At 39.0% G+C, this 12,953-nt stretch overlaps 1 protein-coding gene across 1 annotated transcript in view; it reads left to right on the forward strand.

Annotated features, from left to right (window-relative positions):
- Positions 1-12,828, forward strand: part of LOC106940846 (glutamate receptor 1-like) — a 61,989-nt gene extending 49,161 nt beyond the window's left edge. The window contains exon 3 of the mRNA XM_015023690.1: positions 11,477-12,828. Coding sequence (XP_014879176.1) covers positions 11,477-11,490 — 14 coding nt within the window. The 3' untranslated portion in view covers positions 11,491-12,828. The remainder of the gene's footprint in view (positions 1-11,476) is intronic.
- The last annotated feature ends 125 nt before the right edge of the window (positions 12,829-12,953 follow it).

The following is a 12,953-nucleotide window of genomic DNA, read 5'->3' on the forward strand; positions in this document are numbered from 1 at the left end:
TCTGCAGTGTAGTATTTTGTTATCTTTATCAGCAAACTGTGACCTGTTTTATATGCCTGGATGCCACTGGAAGCTCCAGAGAGCCTTGTGTTTGTGCATGGACTAAAAATCCCATCTTCCTTTATTTGAACTTTCTCTTCTGAGTTTGGTGAAAGGAAAAAAGGAAAAGAAAGGCTATTTCAGAAAAACCGCGAGGAGGATATGAAGAAAACTTTGATTATTTTTTAAGTTGTTCATGTGCCCTCAGGGGAATTTTCTACCTTTCCACTGAGAGTTGGAGAACATTGTGTTGGTTTTATATTTAAGGTTTAGTTGACCACCAAATCCAGCTTGATGCAAAGCAGGTGTTATCTATTTTGCTGTGTTCAGGTTGAGTGGTGCTCCAGCGCTGTGTGACACCAGCTGTCAACCCTTTCACCCCATCAGGGCTGAGGATAATTCCTGCTAACAGAATCTGAGCGTGCTGCAGCAGCTTGCAGAGAAATGTTTGTTTTCCCCCCTCAGAAATCACTGAAAGGACGGGGCCGTGCTTCTCCACTCCAACTGTAGAGTCTGTCTCACAGGAGGCACAGCCCAGTCTGTTTTACATTTCACACAACAGTGGACTGCAGAGGAAACACAGAGACAGAAAGGAAGGAATGTCTGAGAAAGAGAAAAATAAATCAAAGAACAGGAAAACGGAAAAGGGAGTTTTCGAAACAGTTCAATCTGTCAAATGGAAATAATTTTTTTGCCAGCAGCTTAAAGAAGCGGAAGGAGTGTAAAAAGTGACTTTGCCTCTGTGTATGTTCACAATTAAAAATTTAAACTGGACAGAATAAAAAAAATTAGCTCATGTTCATAAGTCTGCAATTCATTTTTGACATTAACAGTCCAAATTTTTAATCATCTCACATGGATTTAAGTAGGCTGAGCCCAACAGGATGATTGCTCATTTATATTGGATATAAAGGGTTTTGTGATTCTAGGTGTATTTGTAAGTCAAGTGATCAATCAGAATGTCTGGATCTTCACAGGGAGCTTCACTTCACCTGCTTCTTTCTGCTGCGCTCCTGTGGGATGCATGCAGAAGCTGATGTGAGGCTGAAACTTTAGGGTTTCAGTTTTTAGAGATTCAGTCCTCTGGAGGAGATGATAGCAACTGTTAAGTGTCAGAAGTTACTCAATATACAGCAGTTATTCCCTCAAATAAAAAAAGTTAATACGTTTTTCATGTAAAGTCAAGGAAGTAGAAGGAAACTTGTTCTCTTCAAAAATCTTCCAAAAGATATGAGGAATATAGTATTATTGGGGCCAGCCCATAGCAATGCATAGGGAGAGCAGTGACTGCCTTGCATAAAGAGGCAGTCACTGCTCTCCTTATGCATTGCATGGTAGACACCTATTTTTCTACACCCAATAGAATGTCTCTTTATTTTTCTTCCATCACCGTTAATGTGGCTCGGACCACATTAATTGTGCACCCCCACAAATGTGGTATCAAAACGAGTGGCTTGATGCAGAGTAGGGAGCTATTATTTTTAGTGGGACTCGGAGTTACCATGGTGACATAAATTGTGAAAAACGACCCCCAAAAACCCCATTGAACTCAATGGAGCGAGGGGACAGAAAATATGAAAAATACCCTATTTTTGATGAATTTCTGTCATAAATTGACATAGAAATGCCATTCAAATTTCAGTGTGTAGATATGTCCGTGATCTCTTCTAAAGTGAAGACGGTACGTCGATACGAATTATGGTTTGTCCACAACATGTCTCCAAGCGACCCAAAGTTTTCTATTTTTCGGAAAGTTAGTGTAACTGCCACTCCGGTCGAGTGTGGGACAGAGTGGATTTCTGACCCCAAAATAATTTTTAACTCACCCTCACACTCACAAATATCACCCTATTGGTCTCAAAGTCGGTCAGAACATAGATACGCATGCCTGCTCCGGTAAAATGTTTTAAAAATTTCCCTAGGGCTTATGGTTTTCTATTCTGGTGCTTCCGACCGATGTCATGTGACAGGACAAACTCACGCTGTGACCCATGTATTTCCATATATTTCTGAAAAATGTCAGACCTCAGCACACACCATCTTTCTCTCATCGCTGTTATTACTGTGAGTGAGGTAGAGATATGAATCGCGGGAATATCGGAGACGACAAATAGCCCTCTTATTCGCTTTAAACGGTTTCCGAATACGTATCACGGTTCCTGAATGGAAAGGAGTTGTTCAAAGTGCTTTTTTTGTGAGAAACAGGCTGGCTTAAACAGAGAATTCTCTCCCCCTCTGTGTGTTACTCACAGCTGCAGGGGATCAATTACCGTATTTTCTGGACTATAAGGCACACCTAAAAGCCTTAAATTTTCTCAAAAATCAGCAGTGCGCCTTATGTGTGCACTGAATTCCAAAATCTGTCCCTGACACAGACGTAAAGTGTACAGTACGTACGCCAGCAGCGATAAACCAATCAGAGAATTGTTTTCCGAGTTCTGCAGCATACACCTCCGGTAAAGACCAGATAGGTTTTTCCACGCATCACCGTCCCTGTTCATCTGTGACTCCATGCGCGCCCATCTCACTGCTACTGTGAAAAAGGAAGTAAACCAAACTAATTCGGAGTTTGCCGTCATTCCGGGAGGATTAACAAAAGAACTCCCACTGCTGGACATTGGTGTAAACAGGCCGTTCAAACAGAAGTTAGGAGCGGCGTGGGAGTGATGGACAACAGACTGCGAACGCACATTTACTAAGACGGGGAGGCAGCGCCGGGCGAGTTACGCCGCCATGTGTGAATGGATTGTGGATGCCTGGGCTAATGTATCTGCCTTAACTGTTGCCCGAGCTTTCGCGGAAGCCGGCATCATTGCTGAACAGCCACCTGGCAATGAGACTGACTCTGACAATGATGAGAGGGAAACTGGCATGTTTGATGGCGAAATTGCCCAGCTGTTCAATTCAGATACAGAAAAAAAGGTCTTTCATGGATTTGTGGAAGAAGAATGAAAAATAACGTGAGTGAAATGTTGCATGGTAGAATGAAGTTCAACTAAACTTAATGTTTTGTTTCCGTTACCTTTTTTTTTTTGTTGACCGTATGTTTTAGCATGCGTGTTATAATCTGGTGCACCTTATAGTCGGAACATACGGTACCGTAGCGACAGGACAGAGGAGCTGCTTAGGACTACAAACACGCCATCACTGTAGTTCTATCTATGGCCAACTCTCAGTTAAAACAGAGGGCGGAGCAGCATGTCAGAACTACAACATGGCGGAACTGTCAGTTACTAAAGAGGAGCTGGCATTCAGAACTACGTATGGTTTGAGCATGATATAACTGCTTTAACACAATCACTATTACACATGGGTTTAGTGTGGCCATTTCAAATGAAGCTTACTGAATATTTCAAAATAAAAGCCTCAATAATCCTCTCAGGTAAGTGCACCGCCATAGGCAGTGCAATAATATTAGCCTTTATTAGCATTTTCTCTGGAATAGGACACTGGCTTGCGCAGCTAGCATTAGCATTTTACCTAAAATAAGCTATTACCAAATTTTCTTATTAGCCATGTTTAGTATACTGAAAGGAATAAGTCAATGACAAACAACATGCTAATGATGCCCCACATGCTACTGATAACATTCATGCTAACATTAGCATTTTGGCTAATTTTAGCTTATGCATTAATATTAACATAATGAATGGTGCAAGTACAGCTTAGTCAACATGCTTCTGACTCTCCACAGGTTATTTACTACAATTTAGCTCATCTTAGCATTGATGCTAACACTTAGCATCAGAATGCTTTTCTTACTTATTAGCCATGTTTAGTATGCTGAATGGAGTAAGTCAATGACAGATAACATGCTAGTGATGCCCTACATGCTACTGACAGAATTCATGCTAACATTAGCATTTTGGCTAATTTTAGTTTATGCTCTAATTTTAACACACTGAATGGTGCAAGTCCATGTTAGCCAACATGCCTTTGATTATCCACATGCTACTCTGTAATTTTTTTAGCCAAGCTTAGCATTGATGCTACTGTTTAGCATCAGAACGCTGGGTCCAAACTGACGGGTACACTTTGGCAGGGCCAAGTTAAATTTCTTCAGGGATTTTCTAGTTATTATAGTATCATTTAAAAATAACTTTTCCTTTCTACTTACGATCTGTGGTTGTTTGGGTGACATTTATATTTTGTGTTCTTTTACTGCTCATATATCAAGAAATAAGCAATATATAAATAAATAAAATGTCCTCACTAAGCCCAGAGAAGAATAAACCCAGTCTCGTCATCTATTTTCTTCGGAATCAGAAACAGAAAATGTTTAGCTGCTGTTTTTTTCCCCTTTGCTATTTGTTGCAAAGTTTTAGTTCAAAGAGACAAATTATTCAGTGACATGCAGTGACCTTGGATTGATGCTCAATTTATCTAATTACATTATAAAATGTTTGCAGACAAACTGGTTCTTATTTTTCCAGTAGCTCTATGACAGGAGCTGTCCTTTCAGCTCAGCTGTCTTCAAAGGAAGTGTTGGTACCGTCAGTCTTTTCTACATTTTGGGTGTTTTCAGTGTAACAGATACATATTTTTTGCACCAATTCAAATCTCCTGAGCAGTCTTTTTACATACAGTGATTGTTGGAAGTGTCCTTCCACTTATCATCTACATGAATGCAACATTTGCTTCGTGCTCTAATGTTAGGAGGCTCAAAGGCTCTGAATTTGGCTCATGTGGATTGTATTTCAAATTTGCTTTGGTCTTTGTCATTTCTGTATAACTGATCTATAGCTTAATAGACAGATCTGTAGAAAACTATCATCCATGTTTCGGTCCCATATTGCATGACATTAAAAAGGAGTGTGTTGAGGATGAAAATCCTAATCGATGAATCATAATTTGTATTGACACGGAGCATAAAATCAGCCAAGCATTCAGACTTTACTTATTTTATTAACTTTCAGCGCTGAAAGGAGACGTTTTATCATTACATCCGAGAAGAGTTTCTAAAAAAGTCTGTGCAGCGTCTGAGGAGAAGGAGGAGGGTAGCTGCTTATATGGATTGAAGACACTCCCTGAAATCACACCATGTCTCTGTGGCCTGATAATTTTCTGTTTCTCTGAGGAATGTGCTTTAGTGTCTAACAGAATCAAAAATGTAACTCTTTACTATGGGCCCTTTGTCTAACAGCGTGTGACTCTTTCTCGGCCTTGGTAAAGCGTCTCAACAAGTGTCAGCATTAATTTTTTCCACATGAAACTCTGAAATCAACCCTAACAATTCTGTCAAAATGAGTGCCAAATATCCAACTGTGATAGATTGTTGATCTTCAAATGCATATGGTCAAAGTGCAACTTGCAAAAAGAATACTTATCTCAATATTATCAAGGGTTTGTGTGTATTTTCAAATTAGCATGTGTACTTTATTCAGCATGGAATAATGAAGATCCACAAAAATATGGATAGGGACTTCTGATCAGAACAGTAAGCAAAAAAAAAAAAAAAAAGCTTCAGAGGGATTTTTCTCTTTTGTGTTGTATCCAAGTACCAGCTGTTTGGGAGACACATCGGTACACTAAATACACCACTTATTCAGCTGATTGTTGAATCAGTGGCACAACCAACAGTTGTAATTTTAATGAGTTTATCCATCTGCAGATTTTTACTCTGATGCGTTAATTTATTCAGTTACATTGAATTACCAAACGAGTGGCTAGAGAAGCTGCAAACAGACTGGAAGCCAATCTATGACAAACTAAAATGTTGTATTTAATGAAGAAAAATGCTGCAAAATGAGACGAGAAGGAAAGACGAGGACAAAGATGAATCAGTAAATGATCTTGCATTCCACAAAAGAAGTTGAATATGCCAGCAAAATGTTCTGACATCACACAAAAAACTGAGGTTAAAAGATTCCAACCAAGAGGCAACACAGCAGAAGAATTTAATGCACCAATTTGTTTAGGGAACTGATGGGATATTCAGTGCAGACAGTGGTGTGTATCTGTGCAGGAAGATGGTGGGGAGCGGCTGATGACCACAAGAGATTTACGCTCATGCAAAGAACACGACTGATAAAAGCTTTATGGACAAACCTGCATCAGTTACAACACTAAACAACAACACAAAGGCAAACTCCTGCTGTTTCTGTAACAGGCAAACCTTGTAGAGATATTTACAGTACAATGTGATCTGTGTAATACCAAAAGAGCTTGTCAGGGGGATTTTTTTTGTCACAAGTGACTCACAGATTATCCTAAACATGAAATATTAGAATTTTATAATTTTAAATTATGCAGAATCTCTTATGAATTAATCCTTTTACTACACGTTTGTAATTCTTGCTGATTTGTTTGATATCAACTTATGCTGCTGTTTTTGATTTATGCTAATCCCTTCTAGCCGATCAGAGCACTGACCACATCAAGGTCTAGTGGGGGTAGGATCTCAAACAGCCTGAGAAGATCCGTGTTCTGGTCTCTGACCTACATGGTTGTAACTTTTGCCTTGTGACACTGCACCATACTTGAAAATTCAGTTTACCATGAAGCTGCAGAATAAGTTTCTGTTTGGGAATGTTTTGGTCCTATTGTTTATCACTGAGATTGTGGGCTGAAGTGGAAGGAATCCCGTTCTCTTGGCTATAAGCAAAGTCACATATGGATAACGTGAGGACGCTTAACTATCTGCATTTCCATTAACCATGTAATTACGCATATTGGAATTACGAAAAGAAATCTTGTAAAGGAAACATGGCAATTTTGAAAAAAAAAAAAAAAAGCACTAGGATAAAGTGTTTTTTACCAGTATAAAAATTAGAGTATTTCACAAAACCGCAATGGAAGCACTTTTTTTTTGCCTCACACGAGTCGTGATCAACAACCGGATGCTACTACTGGTGGAAAAGGTGAAGAAGATGACAGGACCTAGTTGGAGGATGATTTATTACATCAGTTTTTTAATGACATCATGTAAACAAACTTGTGTTTTTAATTGTGTTTCTTAATGGAAGCACATCAATTGCGAAAATGTGTTTGCTCGACATTTGTGTACCGACAGTTTTTCCTTCCTCCAGAGTTTTTCTCAGGTCATTAGGAAAACCCCTGATCCATGCTGGCACAGTGGAAACATTTATAAAATACACTATGTGTGCATCAGTTTTATACAATAAACCGATCAGGAAACGTGACAAAAGCACCTCATTTTCTACTCCTCTTCAGGCCGTTTATGTCAGGCATGTCCATCTAAAAGACAGAGACACAGAAATAATGCTGAGTGAGCTGTTTGTCTCAGGCACGTGAACTTCCAGTCGTTGACTAACCTGTGATGAGTTTCTGCCTTGTGTCACAGCTGCTTTTATTGGAGGACTGACCTCTCAGAGGGCTTCTGTACATTGTTTATCTGCACACACTCCTTCTTTGTTTATGCCTTCATCCCTTTTGAGTGCCAGGCCCTTTTTGACAAGATTGTTTAGGAGCTGTGACTTTACTTAGATTAGACTAAATGAATCTATATTTCTGGATAAATATCTGGACAGAAAAGTTGTATGGAAAAGTCTCCTCTATCATTTTTTCTGTAAATTCACTCAAGATAATTGTCGTAATTGTTAGGATTTGAGTTTTCTGTGTTTATTTTGAGTTTTTTCTGCTTATTGTGATCCTGTTCCCTGCGAGTCTGTGTTGTCCTATCTGCTCCCTAATTGTTTCCCAGGAGTGTCTAGTTCCCCTGATTTTACTCCCTGTGTATTTAAGTCCACCTATTGTCTCTGTCTCTTGTCAGATCCTTGTCGATTGTAAGTTGTCTGGTGTTAGTCTGGTCGTTCACAGTTGTACTGTCCAGTCCTGTGTCGGCGTCAGCTCCCATATCAGTCTGCAGTCTAACAGTTGCTACCGGTGTTTTTGAGCTAGCCTTTTCTCTGCCGTGCTGCCTGTTACCTGGACTGTTCAGAGCTCATTTTTTCATCATTAAACCTCATATTTTCACCACTACCTGGATCTCCCTGCGTTTATTCTCACCATCGCAAACCACCAAATCATGACAGACAACATACTTTGAGAAAAAAAATATACAAGATTACTTTGTTTTTCCCAATTTCCATGTTAGAGGAAAACGATGAATACAGATGAAAAAACAAGTGACAAACTGGAGGAAAATCTGTTAAACCCATCGTATCTAATGTTGCTTTGTTTGGAGCTGGATCAGGCTTTAAACAAGCAGTCTTGAGAGGTGCTTGTAGGCTAAGGTTAGGGTTCTATAGTAAATCATGAAACTCTTCTGATTTTTATCTCCACTAGACTAAGACATCAAATAATCTTTTATTCCTTTTATGTTTCTGGTAATGGCTCATTCCAATCAGCAGTTAAAATGTTATGTTAGGCTCATAAAGAAATGAGCTAATTACACTCCACCATGTTTCGTTTAATGTCTGATTATTTTCAACTTAACAAATTAAAGATTTAAGAATGTTTTTCCAGTGAGCAATATAAAGACTTAATTGAACAGGTCTTGTTTAATAAGTATTGCCAGGTAACACTTAACTAATAGCTTAGATTTTGCATTTAATGTACAGTGAGAAAAGTATCAGGGTATGTATGCTAAGTCACCTAAGAATGAGGCCATCATGATAGTAATCACTAATGTAGTCTCAAATGCATAACACAATGGCCACCAATAAAGAAAGTAGTCAAGTCTCCAGCTTTAAAAGAGACTTGTTTTGTATTCTGCAAATTATTTTGCATAGCTTTGCATTTCCTTTTAAGTCTAAAAACAGGCCAGCCACTTAAAAAAATACCAATGTTTTTTGGTCTGGAACCAATCTGGAAAATTAGTTGTTTTAAAAACTTCCAGAATGTAATGCCATAAATCAGCAGGCACTACTCCTGACCTAACAATCCCAGTTAAGCCCAGCCCGTTACGTAGCAACCCCAGCAAAACCCAACTGGTCACCTAGCAGCCTAAGCTGAGCTTGTTGGGTAAACTGGTTTTACTGCTCTATGCACTGTACAATGGCTGCTGGAAAAGACAAGTGTCTAGTTTTTGACTTACCATCCTGAAACCACTTGCTGCATCCTTGTTGGTTGTACAGGAGGCTCCAATTCTGCTTTTCAAACATGTACAATTGTATAATTGTGCATGTAATTGCAGCAGTTTACACAGGAAAGTGTAAACTTTGAGTTGGTGCCAGCAGCAGCTTATTTGGATTTAAAGTAACGAAGCAATAAAAACAGCTCATTCTGAAAGGTGCACAAAATAGGTAGAAATGACCTGGCTAAAATGTAATAAACATGTTTTGTATAACCCATAGACCTATAGCCTGTTCAAAGAAGCCTGATAGGTCATCTTTACTTTAAATTGTGAAGAGGAGAAAGACAAGAGGCATCTCTGGGACTCAGTTGCTTGGAGACTTGACAGATTTAAACTTGCATTCCATGCTGCTGTGATTCCCCACAACAGTGAAAAATTGATTGTGTAGAGCAATTTAGTGGTAAAATATTTATATCTGCATTCATTTGGTTCAGGTGCTTTGTACATTTAGTCGATGCTGCAGTTAGTTAAGCAAGCAAAGAAATGTTGGAAGAGATTGGTTATTGATTTTTTAAATAAAGTAATCCATGGACATCAGCTGATATTTTACACAGAGGACACATTAAAGAAAAAACATTAAAAAAAATGTTTTCTTACCTAAGATCTCCCCTTTTTCTTACCACAGATGTCAACAGTCAGTCATTGTCTGAGTGTTGATTCTACTAAAGCTTGTTGGTAAAGCAGTGACCCGAGTCCTCTTTTTCTTTTCCTGAGAAAGAAAAGACAGCAATTAATCTCATAAAGCTCGGGCTGATATTCTCTCAAATGAAGAGGGAAGTCCATCTTCTTCTCTTTTACCAATCTCAACCACCTTTCCTTCATATCTGCATACTTAAAGAAAGCAAAAGTCTCTACTTTGTTGCACATTCTTGTGGTATGTTCCCTTTTGAAACTTTCCAACTAGACAAAATGGTCTTGCATTCGCCGTTGAGCTATGTAATCGTTCCATCTGAGATAACTACAACTCGACATCCATTTGGTGGTAATTTGCTCTAAATACATCAGGAAAAAAATATTTTAAAAGGGCAATTTCCTTTGATTAAAAAAGAATTGTGTGTGATTACTTTATCAGAAAACTATCAAGATTTGCTGGTTTTCTATCACCAAAAAATTCTTTTGGACTTACAAGGCATTTCAGCATCTGCAATGTATGTGTCATGGGAAGACATGAGGAAGAGCAGATCGACCACCAGGTAAGTCAAACAAGGTTCTTTCTTTAATGAACAAGAGCTATGAGCACCACAATGTGCAAGAGTTCGCAACCCAGACTCACTCGGGAATAACAGCTGAACACAAAGGAGAATACCACGAAAACAGAGACACCGGTGAACTTCAATATACGCTGGGAAATAATCAAGAAACCAAAGACAGCTGTGAAGTAAAGGGTAATAATGAACACACAAAGATGGAAGAAATGAGCAAGAATGACAGGATCGTCAATAGTGACATGCCTCAAGGGTTACTGACTGTATTTTTAATCTATATATCTGCAATGTAGAACAGATTTGAATCTATCAGGATTGAGACGTTTCATGTAAAATGGAAAACATTTAGTAAGTTTATGTGGATTTTTTTTTTCCACCACCTTTCTTTTCGATAACAGTGACTAGCCTGACACTGTTATGATCTGTCCGTAAGTTTCTTGATCTGTTGACTATCAAGTTTGCTGTGTAGCAGCAATCACAGCCTCTCAGATTCTGTTCAGGTGGACTGTCTTCCTTCACTGTTCATCTTCCATTTCGTGCTCATGAGTTCTCAATGGGCTTCAGGTCAGGCAAGGAAGGGGGCCATGTCATAAATTGTTAAGCTTTAATGGCTTTATTGGCTAGCTATGCAAAAGACTACTTAGATGCATGTGATGGAGCATTGTCCTGCATTATAAAAACTGTCTTTATGTAAGATGTAGATTCATTCATAAAACCACTGCTTTAAGAAAGTGTCTTAAAAACTGGCAGAAGGTTTGAGAGTTTATTTTGAGTCCATCTTCAACCTGAAAAGGTTCAACCAGCTCATCTTTTATTGTATGGGGTCATCCCAGTACCCCACCTGGTATGCCCCCACCGGTGACTCCCCTCAGTGGAGTCACCGGTGGAGTGGAGTTCAGTGGAGTCACTGAACTCCACTCCAAGTGGAGTTCAGTGACTCCACTTGGAGTCACTGAACTCCAAGTGGAGTTCAGTGACTATTACTGATCCACCCATGAGCCCCACTTGATTGTCTGTTAAGGGTCTCTCTCATTTCATCCATAAAATCTTTAAAAAATATGTCTCCAGATATTTCTTAGCCCAGTTTGTGTCTTATTCACCATTTAATTGCATTCTCTTTTCATTATATTTAATTAATCAACACTAATCCACAAGTAACTGTGGGTTACTTGTGGATTATATTCTGCTGTTGCAGTGATGAAGCTTTGAAAAGAGGCAACTTTTCGCCAACTGAAGTTAATGAAGTCAGCAACAATACCTGATGCGCAAACACTCCCCTCTGTTGGAGAATAATCCCACAGCAGTGGTTCAGCTGCACTAGACCTGCTCCGAAGCCTCTTGTCCTTAATTCTTCAAACTGCCGCCATGAGCCCTCAGATAGTGTCCTGGTCAGACATGATACTCTGATGGAAATTTTTCTGTTATTGATTGATTTAGTGGCCTTCAAGATGTTCTCTGTGCGTAAAATTCAACCTGTCTGCAGCACTAAGTGGTCAAGTGTGTGTAATCTGTTAAAGTGACGGATGGGTGTCATATTTTGACCATTTAATAAACCAAAACAGAAAATATTTGGTTAATGCGCTGACCTGTTGGTGTTTTTCTATTTGGGTAGATTGCAACATTTTGTGCAATACAAATACCTGAAGCTTCACCCCTGCTCCCTCTAGCTCAGATTATGGAGAATTACAACAGATAAATCATGATAAACAGTGTTTTCCTCATAAAAGTAATAGAGTAGTAGAGAGTAGCAAACTTGAATTTGTTGTTTAGTGCTGCTGTTAACTGATTAGGATGAAGATCATGAGGTTTGCACTGAAGGTAGAACAGCGTAGAAAAGCAGGCAGAGGAAAAACCTAAGCCTTAATGAATCTGTTGCTGCAATAATAAACAGCATACTGGCAAAGCAGCTAAATGAAGTCAGCCTCTTTGGCAGAGTAACACAACATGGCATTCATGCTTGTAAATCAGGCAGAACTGAATGGAGGTGGACTGAATAGGAGGGAAATGAATAGAATCAGCAAAGGCAGGCAGAGATGGAGAGGGAAAGTGACACGTTAGCAGAGCCTGTCACACAGTTTTCAATGGAGCTTTAACCCAAGTGTGACCTTGTGCTGACACAGACTCACTTTTGTTGATGCTGCTCCATAAACCTCTTTTCTGCTGCAAATTAAGAGCCCACCATGGAACATTTTGTGAAAAAATAAGGAGCTTGCCTTATTTTTCAGCTTTGGTTTGATTGATTTTGGCTGAGTGGTTGGAAATTCATCAGCCAGCTGAGAGGAAAATAATGACATGTCCTTTGAGTACAGAGTTCTTTGTCACTCTGACTAAAGTAATTTCTCAGAAAGTTGAGTTGTTCTGATACGTTCACCTGGAGTAATGTCACACTGAGTTTCACACATGCAAACTAGGAATGTCAGTTGTATTTAAGCTGGGATATAGAGTACATGCCTCATTATAAATGACATGTTTATTTGTAGGTGTTAATTTTAGTGGCAATTTAAGATGGTGTGAATCTATAATCTATACTCATCTTTATAAAAAAACAACAAAAAAATATTAGGGATGTGTCGATCAGGTTTTTTTCCTCCCGATACCGATCACCCATGAGGGCCGATACACTGATACCGATCACATAATTATTATTATTATTACCATAAACAGTACCGGTT

This window comes from Poecilia latipinna, unplaced genomic scaffold (assembly GCF_001443285.1).
Source record: "Poecilia latipinna isolate Pla-1442-1.1 unplaced genomic scaffold, P_latipinna-1.0 Scaffold3388, whole genome shotgun sequence".
In the NCBI taxonomy this organism is placed as follows: domain Eukaryota; kingdom Metazoa; phylum Chordata; class Actinopteri; order Cyprinodontiformes; family Poeciliidae; genus Poecilia; species Poecilia latipinna.